This window comes from Pongo pygmaeus, chromosome 9 (assembly GCF_028885625.2).
Source record: "Pongo pygmaeus isolate AG05252 chromosome 9, NHGRI_mPonPyg2-v2.0_pri, whole genome shotgun sequence".
Lineage (NCBI taxonomy): Eukaryota > Metazoa > Chordata > Mammalia > Primates > Hominidae > Pongo > Pongo pygmaeus.
Genome location: NC_072382.2, coordinates 58,948,208 through 58,965,281, shown reverse-complemented (window position 1 = coordinate 58,965,281; position 17,074 = coordinate 58,948,208). Strand labels below are relative to the sequence as shown.

Here is a 17,074-nt window from a genome sequence, read left to right as displayed (position 1 = left end):
AACTTCATTTTAGCAAATTGAATTAATATCCTATCTTCAGAAAACTAAAGGCCAGGAGTAATCAAAACCTCTGCAACTTCCTAGCTGGGCACAGTGGTGTGTGGCTGTAATCCTAGCTACATGAGAAGCTGAGGTGGGAGGATCTCTTGAGCCCAGGAGTTTGAAGCCAGCCTGGGCAAGACAGTGAGACCTCCATTTCTTTAAAAAAGATAAAATAAACAAAAATAAAAAAAACTTCAGCAACTTCTTGATCTCCCCCTAAAATCCATCCAAAAGAAATTAAAACATATATCCACGGGCTCATACATAAATGTTTATAACAGCATTATTCATGATAACCAAAAATTATAAAGTTTAAGTCCAAATGCTAATCACTTGGCAAATAAACAAAATGTGGGGTAGCCTGGAATATTTTTCAGCAAGAAAAAAGTGAACTATAGATGCCTACTACAACATGGATGAACCTCAAAAACAGTATGGTGTGTGAAAGAAACCAGATGTAAAAAACTACATAGTACATGATTCCATGTACATGAAATGTCCAGAAAAGGCAAAGCTATAGAAATAGGAACCAGATTAGTAGTTGTTTGGGGCTAAGGCTGGGAGTGAGTATTGACTGCAAATCAGTACAAGGAAACTTTTTTGGGAGTGATGAGAATGTTCTAAAACTGGATTGTGGTGATAATTATACAACTCTATGCATTGGCTAAGAATCACTGAATTGTGTGCATATAATGGGTACATTTTATGATATATAAATTATACCTCAATAAAGCTATAAAAATAAAGGAGGGGGATAAGTATAATATAGAGTTACTATTTTAGATAAGATGGTGAGTAAAGAAATCTCCGGTGATATTTGGGCACTGACCTTAAAAAAGTGTAAGGGTGAGCCATGCAAATGTCACAGGGAAAAGCATTTAGAGGGGAACAACATGCACAGGGGTGCCCAGTGGGGAACATAAGTGGCAGATAATCAACCAGAAAAAAAAGAAAGGGAAGTGATAAGAAGCCAGATCAGAGAGGCAGTGAGTCATACTGTGCAGAACCTTGAAGCTACAATTAGGGCTTTGAATTTTAGTAAGATAGTAAACAGGATTCTCAGCGAAGCAGTGACATGATCTAACACTTTTTAAAGGATTTACAAACATTATCTTTTCAAAGCCCCACCTTCTGCCTTTGATTTTCTCTTATTTTGCTTTCTGCTCTTTTTTTTTTTTTTTTTTTTTTTTTTAAGACAGGTCTCATTCACCCAGACTGGACTGCAGCAGTGCGATCTCAGCTCACTGCAACCTCTGCCTCCTGGTTTCAAGCAATTCTCCTACCTCAGCCCCCTGAGTAGCTGAGATTACAGGTACATGCCACCATACCCAGCTAATTTTCCTATTTTCATTTTTAAAATCTTTACCTTTTAATAATTTTAAATTTATAGACAGTTATAAAAAAATACAAAGTTCCCATATAATGTTGGAAAACTAGACTAAGTAAATCTTACATAAACCACGTTACATTTGTCAAAGCTAGACATGAACACTGGTATATTGCTATTAAGTAAATTTCAAACTTTATTCAGATTTCACCAACTTTTCCACTAATGAGCTTTTTATCTTCCAGAATATAATCCAGGATATCGCATTACATTTAGTGACTTATTTTCAAAAGATCTTTTTGGTTGCCTGTGGAAGACATACTGTAGAGGGCAGGGGTAGACACTGGGAAATTAGTAAGAAACTACTGCAGTTGACTAGAGTATAGCTTTGGTAGTGATGAAAGTGCTCACATTCTAAATGTATTTTCAAGGTCAAGCTGACCAGAATTAAACTGAATGTGAAATGTATAAGATCTTTTTCTTGAGACATCAAGGATGACTCCAGGGTTTTGGCCTGAGCAAATGGAAGACAAAGTTGCCATTTATTAAAAAGGGAAATAATGAGGTCAAGCTATGCGTGTGTAGGGAACGGGGTATATGAGGTATCTCTGTACCTTCCTCTCAGTTTGCTCTGAACCTCATATTGCTCTCAAAAAATAAACTCTTAAAAAGAGAAAGGGAAGGCCGATGGATGAATAGATATGATGGGTACTATAAAAAATTCAGTTTTGTACATCTTAAATTTGAGATGTCAATTAATTAGATATTCACATCAAGATGTCAAGTAATAGATATTTGAGTCTGGAGATGTGGAAAAGGTTAAGGTTAGACATATAAATTTCAGAGTCAATCAGTATAGGCATAAACCAAGATCACCTAGGATGTGAATACAGAGAGAAGAGGTCCTAGAACTGAGCCCTGGGGATATGCTAATGTTTAGTAGTCAGGAAGATAAGGAAGAAGCCACAAGTAAGAGTGAGACAGAGCAGCTAATGGAAATAAGGAAAGCAAGAAGGTGGTATCCCAGACGCCAACTAACTATTTCAAAAAGAAAGACATGATCAACTGTATCAAAAAATACAGACAGGTTGAGAAGAATAAAGACTTGGTGGGCACGGTGGCTCACACCTGTAATCCTAACACTTTGGGAGGCTGAAGCAAGAAGATTGTTTGAGCCCAGGAGTTCGAGACCAGCCCAGACAACATAGAGAAATCTGCAGGGGGTTGCAGCTGCAGTGATCTGTGATCACACCACTGCACTCCAGCTTGGGCGACAGAGTGACACCCTCTCATCTATCCATCCATCCATCCATCCATCGATCAACAGATTAGGAACTGACTGCTGAATTCAGGATCATGGAAGTCCTTGATGACCTTAATAAGTACAGTTTCAGGGAAGTACTACAATGATTGGAGTGGGCATATAAGAGAATGGGAAGGAAATGGAAGCGGCAAAACCACTTAACTTTCAGAAGTTTTGCAGCAAGGAGAATAGAGAAATGGTGTGGCTCCTGCGGTGGGGGGCGGGGTGGGGATTTTTTTTTTTTAAGATGGGCAACTCTTCATCTACAATGATTTTCCTGGTGACCTCATCCTGCCTATAACTGCAAAATACAATTTATATTCTGATGATTTCCAAGTTTATTATCTCTAGCCTGGACACTCCATACGAAACTCCAGATTCTAGTAAACTCCAGCTTACCAGAGATATTCAGTGAATATTTTTGAATAAACATATGTTGATAAGAATGTACTTGCAGATAAAAATATGGAAGCCATCCTACACTCATATTCTTTCCCCTTCACTCACATCTCATCACCTATTAAAATCTTTTCAATTTTATCTCCTAAATATTGTTAATCAGTTCTCTCCTTTTTAACTTCTCCATGTTCTTTATCTTTCACCTGGACTGCTATAAAAACCTTTCTAAATATTCGCTCTGAAACCAATCCCAACCTGAAATCTAACTTCCACAATACAGCCAGAGTGATTTCAGATCACAGGACTAAACAATTCACCCAACCCACCCTAGGCTAAAAACACCTTAAGTGGCTAGAGCAGGAGTCGGCCAACTTTTTCTGTACAGGGCCAAACAGTAACAGTTTAGGTTTTGCAGGATATACAATCTCTGTTCCAACTACTCAACTCTAGTGTTGGAGCACAAATGTAAATGACAAGAAAGAATATGTTTAAAAAAAAAAAAAAAAATGGTATGGGGCCAGGCGCAGTGGCTCATGCCCAATTCCAGCACTATGGGAGGCCAAGGCGAGCAGATCACTTGAGGTCAGGAGTTCGAAACCAGCCTGACCAACATGGTGAAACCCTGTCTCTACCAAAAATACAAAAATTAGCCAGGCATGGTGGCACGCACCTGTAATCCCAGCTACTAGGGAGGCTGAGGTGGGAGAATCACCTGAACCCGGGAGGCAGAGATTACAGTGAGCCAAGATCACATCACTGAATTCCAGCCTGGGTGACAAGGTAAGACTCTGTCTCAAAAACAAAAAACAACAACAACAAAAAATCAGGGGTGTGGTTTTGTTAATTTCTTTTTTTTTAATTTACAAATTAGAAAGTAGACTGAATATAGTCTCCTGACCTAGAAGATAAAGTAAAATTCCTTAACATGGATTATAAGGATAATAATCACAGCTATCTCCAATGTCATCTGCCAATCTTCATTTTATACTTTGTACTCTATCACAGAATTGCTTATACTTCCATGTAAATATCACACCTACCTGCTTTTGTTTATATACCCTTCCCAATTTTTTTTTGCTAACTGTATAAGACTTGGTTCAGGGAACATCCCTTCTAAGAGGCCTTCCTTGAACCCTCAGCTTAGGTAAGGTGCTCTTCCTTGATCTCCTTAACTCCAAGACATACCTCTATAATACATTTTACTATACTATATTGAAGTTTTGTTTAAATCCCTCGCCACTAGTTTTTAAGTTCCTGATAGGTGGGGACTAGGTCATTCATTTTCATAACTCTAGCATTCAGCATATACTAAGCATCCAATAAATGCTTTTAGAGTTGAACTGAAGGTTCTTCTCGGCAACAGAGCTGAAGTGAGAATAAACATGTTAATTTAAGCATTACTGAAAATTTTGGGGGTAAGTTAGGTCCGAAAACAAGACATGAAACATTAATGTCAAGAATATAGTCTTGGCTGGGCACGGTGGCTCATGCCTGTAACCCTAGCACTTTAGATGGCCGAGGTGGGAGGATCACTTGAGGTCAGGAATTCGAGACCAGCCTGGCCAACATGGTGAAGCCCTATCTCTACTAAAAAATATAAAAATTAGCCAGACATGGTGATGCATGCGTCTAATCCCAGCTACTCAGGAGGCTGAGGCAGGAGAATCACTTGAACCAGGAGGCAGAGGTTGCAGTGAGCCGAGATCGTGCCACTGCACTCCAGCCTGAGCAACACATGGAGACACAGCCTCAAAAAAAGTCTTTAAGCTTTAATGACTGCCCTATTGGATTTTGGACTTGCATGGGGCCTGTAGCCCCTTTGTTTTGGCCAATCTCTCCCATTTGGAACGGATGTATTTACCCCACACCTGTACCTCCATTGTATCCAGGAAGTAACTAACTTGCTTTTGATTTTACAGGCTCATAGGTGGAAGGGATTTGCCTTGTCTCAGATGAGACTTCGGACTTGAACTTTTGGGTTAATGCTGGAATGAGTTAAGACCTTGGGAGACTATTTGAAGGGCATGATTGTGTTTTGAAATGTGAGGACATGATATTTGGGAGGGGCCAGGGGCACAATGATGTGGTTTGGCTCTATGTCCCCCGCAAATCTCACCTTGAAATGTAATAATCCCCACGTGTCAAGGGTGGGACCAGGTGGCAATAACTGAATCATGGGGGTGGTTTCCCCCATGCTGTTCTCATGATAGTGAGTGAGTTTTCATGAGATCTGATGATTTTATAATGGGCCCCGTTCGCTTGACACTCATTCTCTCTTGCTGCCCTGTGAAGAGGTGCCTTCTTCCATGATTTAAGTTTCCTGAGGCCTCCTCAGTCATGCTGAACTGTAAGTCAATTAAACCTATTTTCTTTATAAATTAAAAAGAAGAATATAGTCTTAAAAGTCCTAAAATATTTAATCCAATGCCAACACTACCATTTAAGAGAAAGAAGAAGCAAGAATCTTTAAGTCATTATGCCAAAATGTGAATTAAGACTTACTTCAATTTGAAGAGCCAGTTCTACTTGGTTGTGATAAGAATCTAAGAGTTCTTCAACAGGGTGTCTGAAAGAAACAACAGTTATTGTGGCTGAAGGATGCTACACACAAAATGATTGTTTTAATCACCAAAATAAGTGTATTTGCATCCAAAAACAAAGTCTGAAAACCTGCAATTAATGCTTTAGATTATATACCTCGTCATGGCTTCTTTGTAAGGTTTTTCTATCTGATACAGGTGTTTGTTTAAATCCACGGGTGTTTCATCATCTTCTGCCTAAACAAACACATATACACAAAAAAATCACATCCACTCTTTGGTCTTTCTATTGTCAAATTAAATATAGTTAAGTGTATGATAAAATCTCGAAACTAAAGTGTTTTTCTGAGAACTGAAAATAAAATTCTATCAGAATTAAATATTATTTGTAACTGACTCAGAAAAAAAGTGAGTCAACATCCTGAAAAAAAACTTGTTTTTTAAATGGAAAACATAAATGCTTTCAAGTCTACTTTCAGATATATAAATAGCTTTTGGAACAAAAACTATTTCTGTTCTATATATAGAGAATAGAGAGCTAACACTAAAGATGGCTGACAGCCAAATGCATATGGGGTAGAAAACAGATGGAGGTCATTTAAATTTCTGCATTATTTTTTCTAATGATAATCAAATTTTCCTCCCACTCCCCATCATGAACAAGGTACTCACTCTTCTACCCTAAGTCTACATTATGCAAATGTAGTCAAGAACATCATTCCTGGCAGGGCACGGTGGCTCATGCCTGTAATCCCAGCACTTTGGGAGACCAAGGTAGGTGAATCATTTGAGGCCAGGAGTTCGAGACCAGCCTGGCCAACACACCAAAACCCCATCTCTACTAAAAATACAAAAAAAAAAAAAAAAAATTAGCTGGGTGGGTTGGTGCATGCCCACAGTTCCAGCTATTCCAGAGGCTGAGGCATGAGAATCGCTTGAGGGTGGGTGGCAGACGTTGCAGTGAGCTAAGATCACGCCATTGCACTCCAGCCTGGATGACAGAGGGAAACTCTGTCTCCAAAAGAAAAAAAAAAAGAACATCATTCCTTAAGAAACTGAAAAGAAAAGTTACCAATGACTGCCAAAATGTACTAAATTTTATGAAATAGTCTTTACCCAACTGAAATGAATTCTACCTAACATAAAAGCAAAACTCAAGAAAACCAAGAAAAAAAGAAAGCAGACATCACTGATATTTTTCCATCCAAAATTCTAACAAAGGAAGAATAATTCTCTTTAGAGATTAAAAATTCAATTTTAAGTTCATCAAGGGTTCATGAAGTAAAACAAAATGGCTAAATTTGCTGCATTCTATTTTGCTTTAACCTCAAAAGAAAGCATTGAAAGCACTTTTTTTTTTTTAAAGAACATCCACCTACTGAAAGTAGTGAACTTTTAAAACAGGGAATTAGTTTTCATGTTGTGATGAATAATTTATTTTTCTCAGTTTGGTACAAAGGTCAATGTGGATTTTCTTTTCATCCCCAACCCATATTTAGTATTCAAAATTTTTCCTTCTTCCCCATTTTTCCCTGACTCACCCTGATGTTTTCACTCTTGTATAAAGCTATTACCAACCAAACTTTTAATTTCTCCACTTTGATTTTCAAATATGCCTGTACCTCTAAGGACTATGTTACCTAAACCTCCATGACTGAACATCTCCCCTCATTTGCTAAGAAGATTCCTGTTGAGGATGAGTTCATCACCCCATTCCAACCGTGAAATCATGAAAAATGTACAAGTTGAAAATTGGCAAATTAGCAGAATTATTCAGATTCAAACAAATGGAATTCAGTTATAAGGTACACACTTACTGTTCGGGCCAGATTTTGACACATTGCACTGAAGGTCAAGAGTTGTAGTCTAATTTCTGTGTCCCATTTTCGACAGTTTTGAATATGCTCATGACTTCCAAGGCAATGATTACTGTTAAGATATATTAATTATTCACTATTCTATTCAAATTAAAAATTATAAAGGTGAGGGTAAAATTTAAATTGCACCTGCATCAGAAATTGAAGAGAATGGTAAAACAGAGACAGTTTTAAAATCACGTCTGAGCATTTAAACAGAGAAATTATTCTGTACGAGAAGAGTCAATGTAAAAAAGAGAGAAGATGAAGACAAAGATGAAGAAGGAAATAAGAAAAATCGGGACAGGGCATTTCTAGCAGCCTAGGAGAATAAAATCTGTAAAACAACTGGACTAAATGCTAGATATAATGAATTACAAGGCTGGGCACAGTGGCTCACACCTGTAATCCCAGCACTTTGGGAGGCCGAGGCGGGTGGATCACCTGAGGTCAAGAGTTCGAGACCAGCCTGACCAACAGGCTGTATTGTGTAAAAACACAAAATTAGCCAGGCGTGGTGGCGCATGCCTGTAATCCCAGCTACTCGGGAGGCTGAGGCAGAAGAATCGCTTGAACCCAGGAGGTAGAGGTTGTGGTGAGCCGAGATTGCGCCATTGCACTCCAGCCTGGGTAACAAGAGTGAAACTCCGTCTCAAAAAAAAAAAAAAAAAAAAAAAGATATAATAAATACCTGGGTAAGAAAAAGATTCATATAATGATTATTTCAGGCAACTAAAAGGAAATCACAGCTGACTACTGTGCATAAAGTAACAGTGCACGTTGCAAGAGGAAAATAGAGTCTATAATGATGTGACTATTGACTCTTTACATTAAGAAAGATCCATTATATCACTTATTAATCAACTTCCTGAAATTCTTCCTGTAAAGACTACAAGCTCCTTAAGGGAATACAATGTCTCACTTATCTCTGAAACCCCACCACTGTCTTAGACATGACACCTTAGACATCATATATTTCAATAAAAGTTTATTGATTCAATAAATCAATTCAATAAGACCCAACGTATTTCTGCATTATAAATTTAACTTGAAATTTTTCTAGGTTAAACCATTAAAAATGAAATTTCCAAGGACGTTGCTCAGTAGTTAAATAAACTTACTTCTGCAGCACTTCCTCTTGACCACAAACTTTCAGAACATAGCTGCCAACATCTACTTGATTCAAGTCATCATGTACCCAGCAAAGGGCTTGCATTATAATGATTTCTACAGTAGAACTCACTGTAAAAGAGTTAGTCATTATTTGCACTTTGCTCATTTATATTTATTCAAGACTGTATTACTTATAATTTAAGACAGCAGTATACAATAGAAATATAATGCAGTCCACAAATGTAGGCCACATATATAATTTCAAATTTTCTAGTTGCCACATTGAAAAAAGTAAATGGAAAGAGGTGAAGCTAATTTTAATAATTTTTTTTTAACCTAATACAGTTGGCCCTCTATATATATTGGTTCTGCATCTGTGGATTCACCAATCATGGAACAAAAATACTTGAAAAGAAAAAAACTGCATCTGTACTGAATATGTACACACTTTTTTCTTGTCATTATTCCTTAAACAATACAGTATAGCAAATACTTACATAGCATTTACATTGTATTAGGTATTATAACTAATCTAGAGATGATTTAAAATATACAGGAGTATTACACATTGTATGCCTGTATCAAAACATCACGCTACCCTTTCCCTTTGATACTTTAAAAAAAATCACATGTACCCCATAAATATATATATACCTACTATGTACCCATACAAGTTAAAAACTTAAAAATTAAACCAAAAATAAATAAGGTATACAGGAGGATGTGCCTCAGTTATATGATAATACTATGTCTTTTATATCAGGGATTTGAGCATCCTGGGATTTTGGTATCTGAAGGGGGTCCTGGAAACAATCCCCCACAGATGATATTTAGCAATATCTAGCAAACAATGATTTAAAATGAATTATAAGAAAAAGATTCACCATTTTAAATGTTTGACATTTGCCTGGTATATTTTCCAATGAAAAATAAAAATACAGCAGGTAGGCTATATTTTCGAGATGGGGTCTAACTCTTTCACCCTCACTGCAGTGAGCCAAGATCATGCCACTGCACTCCAGGCTGGGTGGCAGAGTGGGACTCTCTCTCAAAAAACAACAACAACAAAAAACACAAAACTTTTCCTTTAACAACTAAAAGAATAATTGTTACAGTAGCTAATGGTTTTCTGTTTCAGATTTATATTTTTTCAAAGGGCCTTCAAAAGTACAAAGCTAGAAAGAATGTATCTGAATATTAGACACATTCCTAGTCATAACCATTAAAGAATAAAAACGGCATAATTCTTAGGCCAAAGTACTGTAGAAATACAGGATCTCATTCCTTGGTTGGAATCCCGTTAAGATAATATATATTATGAAATGCAATAAACTGCAAGGAAATAAAATTAGTTTTTAAAACTATAAAAAAAATTTCCTAGACTTTGGGAATACATCTCTAGAGAGGATACCCATACCAAGTTTGGAAGAAAGGGTTAAAATAAAAGAGAATTATCTTCTCCACTGAAGAACTTAGCAAGATATCTGGAATTTCAATTTCACTGACAGCTCTTTATAAGCAAGCATGCTTCCTGTCATAAAATGAAGGAGAAAAATAAAGAATTAAATTATAATTAGCTTTTCTATCTAATGCTTTTCAGCCTTGGCCAAGAGCCACTGATTAACAAAAGTTATTCAGCACTTTTCAGATAATTATCTATTTATAAAGGTAACCTGACCCCACTAGTTCTAACGAGAAAACTATCCATATGAATGCCAAAAAGACACATAACAAACTTGGTTTATTAAAAGAATGATAATATTGATATTTTAAACATTTCCCCCTAACAGAGCAAAACAAGAGGCTTGAGGAACCATAAACCTACCATCGCACGTAAAAGTAACTGGTAGCTGAAATCCTTCAATGTCAATGGAGACCTTCACACTAGCATTTTCTCCGCATATGTTTCTTTGCGCTGTGACTGGACTTAACAAATAGCCTGGGTTTGTGTGGTGATTAGTATATGGAAATTTGGTCTTCAATCTGTTCACAAGAAAGAAGAAATTAAATTCTTTTTAAAAAAACTTCATTTGAGGGCTCTGAACAAGGCTTTACATGTTTACAGCCACTCAGTTCTGTGTCTTTGTCCAACTCAAGCAGCTCATGAAACTGCAATGAATGAACTGCTGTTGAAACTCCAAATACCAGCATTTTCCTTTTAAATAGAAGAAACCCAAGGAAAAGGAAGAGATGAACTACTGCCAGGATATCTTTGGTAACATTATCAACACTACCCAAGCACATGCTTGGATAAATGGCATTTTAAATGAGGTCCTCTGCTTAAAAATCTTTTGCCACACAGTACAATTACACAAAATGGTACCTTTTAAATGATTCTATAGGCAATGTAGTCCTAAAACTGTAATGGCCAAAAGGATAAAAAGTTGGTTGTCTTAAAAAATTCTTTTCTTCTAAGGACCTTTTTCCTACAAACATTGTTTTGGCTGCTAGATAATGAACAAAATATAGACAATGGTTTTTTACAGTGCTACAAGGCCTTTCTTCCCTCAAAGTGATTTCTGAAACTTAGGGAATTGAAAGAACTGCCTGTGAAGGTATTCATAGGAGCAACACAGTTTAAAATTAAATACATGAATGTGGTGTATGGCTCATCTCCAGCCAGCACTGCTGTTATCATAAGACAAAGATTTGATAACTTCTTTACACTTGTGAGCTCTTTAAACTGACTTTTTTCTAGAGGTTAGAAGACGGTCCTCCTTCCTGCTTTTCATAGGGCTATGAATGGAATGAATGCTAGAAGTATTGTATACTTGCTTCTGTAGAGATTAAAATAATCAGGTCACATAAGTAGAATAAACAGCTTGAGATGACAGAAAAAGGTTCTGGAGAGGCAGCACATGTAACCATTAGTGCATAGCCTCTAGAGCCAGATTACCTTAGATTGAATCCTGATTATACTACTTATTAGCTGTGTGAACTTGACAAGTTATTAAATTTCCTTGTTGCTTCGGTTTTTTCTTCTACAAACGGGGTAATACTACTACTTACCTGATAGGGTTGTTGTGAGAATTATGTGAATTTAGTTTATAAAGCATTTAGAACAGTGCCTAGTACATGGTAAGTGCTTTAACCTTCTTGTCAAATAAATGAGTTAGTGAAGGAATCTGGTTTTTGCACTGAAATCTTAAGCAACACAAAGGATCCAATATTAAAAATATAATACACCTATTCTTTATAAATTACTCAGTCTTAAGCATTCCTTTATAGTAATACAAACACTAAGACAGATGCTCACATCAAATCATGAAATTAATGTATAAAATGTTAGAGAATTTTTTCTACATCTAAGCAAGCTTTCAATTTTCAGAAACCGTTAAGGATGACAAAAGTAAAAGCAGAAATTCTTGATCACTAAGACAAGAATTTATTAGACAAAAATTCCAGTGATAAAACTTAGCTTTGTTTGAGAGGAGGAAACCTGCATTTCCCTTTCTAAAATAAGTCCTTTCTTTTACACAACAATGTGAATGTAATTATGTCACTGAACCGTACACTTATAAACAGTTAAAATGGTAATTTTTGTTACGTATATTTTATCACAATTTAAGAAATGTTTTTATAATGAGTCCTTTTCGTATTTACTTGGTACCATGGAAGATATCAGATCCAGAAAATACACTAATTACCTTTTTCTGTAAAATTGATTTCTTCTAATCCATGGTTTGTTTGCTTTATAAAAATTGCCAAAAACCACAAAACACCTAAGATTTAAGATTCCTTACAATTGAGGTTTTTTTGTGGGGTTTTTTTGTAACTAAATCTTTAAACGTTTAAACATACAAAATCAAATGAAATTATTAAATGAATAACTGCTGACTGAGTAAATTATTCACTTTAAACATAGACCAGATAAGGTATTTTTATGGATACTCTAAGCCACACATTACAGTTTGATGTTCTTAAGTAACTATCTATAAAGAGTATTTAACTCTAATTTTTATTTTCTCTAAAATTTCCACTTCCCTATCACCCAAATAAAAGGCTTTGTCTATTTAGTGTGGCTCTACAGTTCAGGAAATTCAGTATCTCTATGCAGAAACGAAAATCCTTTATGGTTTATTTTTCTACTTTTGTGTGCTCAATCAGACTAAAATTCTGCACAGATAACCAAATCATGCAAAATCAGAATATAAAAAGAGGAAAAGAGATAAAAATGAGGGTTTTGAAAAATTTCAAATAAATTAATATTATTCTATAGGAAAGTATAGTCAGCACTGTTTAGAATAAAATTAACCAAACGCAGAGTTGAAGTCCTTGAAGACATACAGGAAGTTTTTGGGGTCAAGATACTAGTATAGGATAAAAATAGTATATATATGAATATATGAATATTATATGACCATAAAGCTATTCAGAAAGACAGGTGTAGAATGTGGTTTCTCATCTTATCCTAAAGGACCACAAATAAAGTGGCAATAACTTCTACTGGTATTTAACACTATTAGAAGAACTTTCTCGACCGGATGCGGTGGCTCACACCTGTAATGCCAGCACTTTGGGAGGCCGAGGTGGGCAGATCACCTGAGGTCAGGAGTTCAAGACCAGCTTGGCCAATGTAGTGAAACCTCGTCTCTACTAAAAATACAAAAAAAATTAGCTGAGCATGGTGGCACATGCCTACAGTCCTAGCTACTAAGGAGGCTGAGGCAGGAGAATCGCTTGAACCTGGAACGCAAAGGTTGCAGTGAACCGAGATAGCACCACTGCATTCCACCCTAGGCAACAAGAGTGAAAACTCCATTTCAAAAAAAAAAAGAACCTTTTCAGCACCTGTAACTAGTAGATATAGCAAGCTTTGTCAATTATGATAGGTGTAAAAGGAAAGAAATAAGACAAAAAACTCAGTAATAATGAAAAGTAGTCCTGAATCAATGTATTACAGAATCTTAAACTGAAAGAGATCTTTGAAATCACTAGTCCAACTCTTCAATTTCACAGATGAGAAACAACAACAACAAAAACCAATACCTAGAACTGGTAATAAATTCCAAGTCTGTTTTATATTTTATCTTAACTATAAACAAATAACATTCTGACAGCCTGACACTAATTTCACAGCTGAATTTAAATGAATAAATGAATAAGTTTAGGAGATCTCAAAAAGCAAAGAACTGGTTAATTAAAAGCCTACATACTTGTTTTAAAAATCCACTGCAAAATGAGCATAATGGAAAAAATAGAGCCACTAATTTCAAAGTACATCTCCTCATCTCAATCTCCATGGTCACCACAGGGGAACAAGTGTAGTTCCTAGAACATGCCTTCAAAAACACCAGTACTTCTTACTGCTCTAGTATTTGTTGCAGTCATAGTCTACTAATGAAAATAAAATTACAAAGAGAACTCATTCTCTTTAGTCCATTCGCAGTTTCGTATCACATTTAAGTGTGTGTGTGTGTGTGTAAACAAAAACAATCATTTTCAATTAGTGGCAGAGTTTGTATAAATAGCTCTAAGATTCAAATGGGAGAAAAAAGGTAGGTCTCAGAGAGCCTAACTTCTCAACTTGCAAAGCTTAAATGTAGTAGTTACTTAACATGGCCTAACAGAAAAATACAAGGCCTGTTTGGGAAGAGTAACCTTTGCCAAGAAAAAGTGACTCTACTGATAATATTTTTTTCCTAAGGTATTCTGAAGAAAAGAAATGCTGGTTAAAAGGTAACATAAAGGAAGACAGAGTTTTAATAAAATATCACCAATGGTCCAGAAAATCTCATTAAATATTAAGTTCTTTAACATTAAAATAACGTACATACTCAAAAATGTCCTGGGAACCCCAAATCCTGCTATGCTTAAAGCAGACCACACTGAAGACAATGCTGGATTCAGAAAAAAATCTCCCAGTGGTGATCTACTTCCCTTTTTTAGATAACAGATCTCTCATCCTCTTGGCCACAAGGATTGTTGTTCCACTCTTTCCTCCTATGGGATTTTCCTATCTGGCTAGCTAAGGGGACTCCTTTTTCTTCTCTGCTACTGAGACCATTAAATTGCATGGAGGAAAGGCAGAGGAAGAAAAGTGAGGAAGGTGAAGGAAAGGAAATGGAGTGGACAAGGAGAATCGAAAGAAGGAGGGATGATTTATAGTAATGAATTCCTGAATCTTGCTGTTAATGAACTCTGCCCCATCCTTCCTCTATCTGCTATTTGGGTTGTGAACCAATACATGACCCTTTTTAAGTTCAAGATGGGTTTCTAGCACTCGTAACAGAAGTCACGACTAATATAGTGATCTAATGGGAAGAAAACATGCTTAACCAGAAGCAAACGAGAGTTGGTTCTGTTACTGATATTACTGACTAGCCAAGTAAACTTTGTTAGGTCACTTCTCTGAGTCTCAGTTTCCTCACCTATAATGAATATTAGACACATTTAAGATTGAGAGAACATTCTATAAATGTGTTTTTCTAAACTTCAGAAAATATATTTGCTCTTCTAAACTTGCCTATTATAATATCATCTCTTAAATAAGTCGAACAGTATTTTGAATGCTAGAAAGTTTATAGCAAAATTAAGTCTCTCTAAAACAAAAGTAGGTATTTTTTAAGTGTACTGAAACTTACAGGTAAGTCATATTTTTCACTGGTTATTACAGTATCAGAAGTCTACTGTCTGACCTCAATTTTTTCTTCCAAATATTAAGAAATCTAACAGGTGAAGATACAAGTTCAACTGTGGTTGGTGGTAACGTGCCAATTAACTCTTTGACTTGAAATGTTAGCCACAAGAAGAAAATAATTAAAATTTTTAAAATTTTAGAATTATTAGCACTAAACTGGTTTTCAAGTGAATTTTTCAAATGAACATTTATAAAGAAAAATTCCTTACTTTGTAATGGATCGAGAAAAAGCTGCCATCTCCTCATTCTGTACTTCAACTTCTTGAAGAAGAGAACTTCCAGTTGGCAAACTACTGGTCCCATTTGGGTCTTTCTGTAATTAAAAAAGTGTTTTTATTTTAAAAGTGGAAGATCCACAAAATGCTACATAGCAGCACAGCACAAACACATTTTTATGAAAATATGTACAAAGCAATGGAGGTCAAATAAATCATATCAATAACAAATTTTTAAATTATATATTTCTATCTTTGTAAAAGTAATGTCAACTAAGCCTTATTTTAGTTCCTTGGTTTTACTTGCTCAATAGTAGAAACAGGCTATACTGGTCAGTAAGAATAGAATGCTAACGACCTTTCCATTCAAAATATTCCTAAAATAGACACTTTAGAAATTTTACAACTAAATGAAATTAAAGGATTCTCTGTTTTAAGAATATGAAGAGATCAAGGCCATTTGGGACTCTTCTAATCAGCCAGAAATTCTATATATTCATCTAGGCCCCAAATTCCAAGAAAGAAGATGGTTTTTTATGTAAGAGAATGGGCATTTTCTAGGTTAATAAACTTACCCAAACGTCCTCACAATCCCTAAAAAGCTAAGTTTACGTCTGGTCAAAAGCTGTTTACAGCTTTCAGGCAGATCAATTCACCACCCAAGCATAGCCAAACAGCAGAGTCCATTGAGAGTGTTTTGACACTACATAAAAATACTTGATTTGGTGCAAATTTCAAATACAAATTCCCTTTAAAATTAGAATTGGAATATTCTCAATTCAAAATTCAGTGAGAACAAAGTGCGTACATTTCAAGAGCTATAACAGATCTCAATGACTATGGCGCACAAAAAGATTCTTTTTTTTTCTTTGTTTTTTGAGACAAGGACTCACTCTGTCGCCTAGGTTAGAGCACAGTCACTCAACAATGGCTCACTGCAGCTTTGACCTCCTGAGGTCAGGTGACCTCAGCCTTCCAAGTTGCTGGGACTACAGGCATGGGCCACCCCACCTGGCTAATTTTTGTATTTTTTGTAGAGTCGGGGTTTTACCATGTTGCCCAGGATGATCTCAATCTCCTGGGCTCAAGCAATCTGCCTGCCTCAGCACACAAGATGATTCTGTGTGAGAAAATTAAACTGAAAATTTAGGTCAACAATTCCTTTATGAGTTTCCTTCCTTTAAAACGTGTCAGAACCCTTTCTGCTAGAATGTGATATACACATTTGGAGAAAAAATAAATACCTCAAGTGCTACAAAACCACAACTAAAAGTAACAAGTCTCTTGGGGAAAAGAGAGTTAAGGTGGACTACTGAATACCACTGTAGCCAGGTGTGGCATTGCACACTTGTAGTCCCAGGTACCCAGGAAGCTAAATTAAGAGGGTCACTTGAGCCCAGAAGTTCAAGGCCAGCCCAAGCAACACAGTGAAGCCCCATCTCTAAAAATAAAAATAATTTTTTATATCAATATAACTCTGTAATCAAAGCCCTAACTAAAACAGTAACAGGTCCTTATAAAAATACTAGCACAGTTAAATGTCTGCTCCCATTTGCACCTAGCATTTCATCCTTTGAAGCCTAAAACCCTGGGGCTCTTGTTTCCTCATTTGAGATATGAATTCTTCAGGACATATGCT

General features: G+C 36.1%; 1 protein-coding gene across 2 annotated transcripts in view; it reads right to left on the bottom strand.

Moving 5' to 3' along the window:
• Window positions 1-17,074, bottom strand: part of PIK3C2A (phosphatidylinositol-4-phosphate 3-kinase catalytic subunit type 2 alpha) — a 122,971-nt gene that overhangs the window by 55,984 nt on the left and 49,913 nt on the right. For both annotated transcript variants that reach the window (XM_054438784.2, XM_063671117.1), the window contains 6 exons: window positions 15,430-15,533; window positions 10,406-10,563; window positions 8,589-8,709; window positions 7,429-7,540; window positions 5,769-5,848; window positions 5,574-5,637 (listed from right to left, as the gene is read on the bottom strand). In XM_054438784.2, the coding sequence (XP_054294759.1) occupies window positions 5,574-5,637; window positions 5,769-5,848; window positions 7,429-7,540; window positions 8,589-8,709; window positions 10,406-10,563; window positions 15,430-15,533 (639 nt within the window). The remainder of the gene's footprint in view (window positions 1-5,573; window positions 5,638-5,768; window positions 5,849-7,428; window positions 7,541-8,588; window positions 8,710-10,405; window positions 10,564-15,429; window positions 15,534-17,074) is intronic.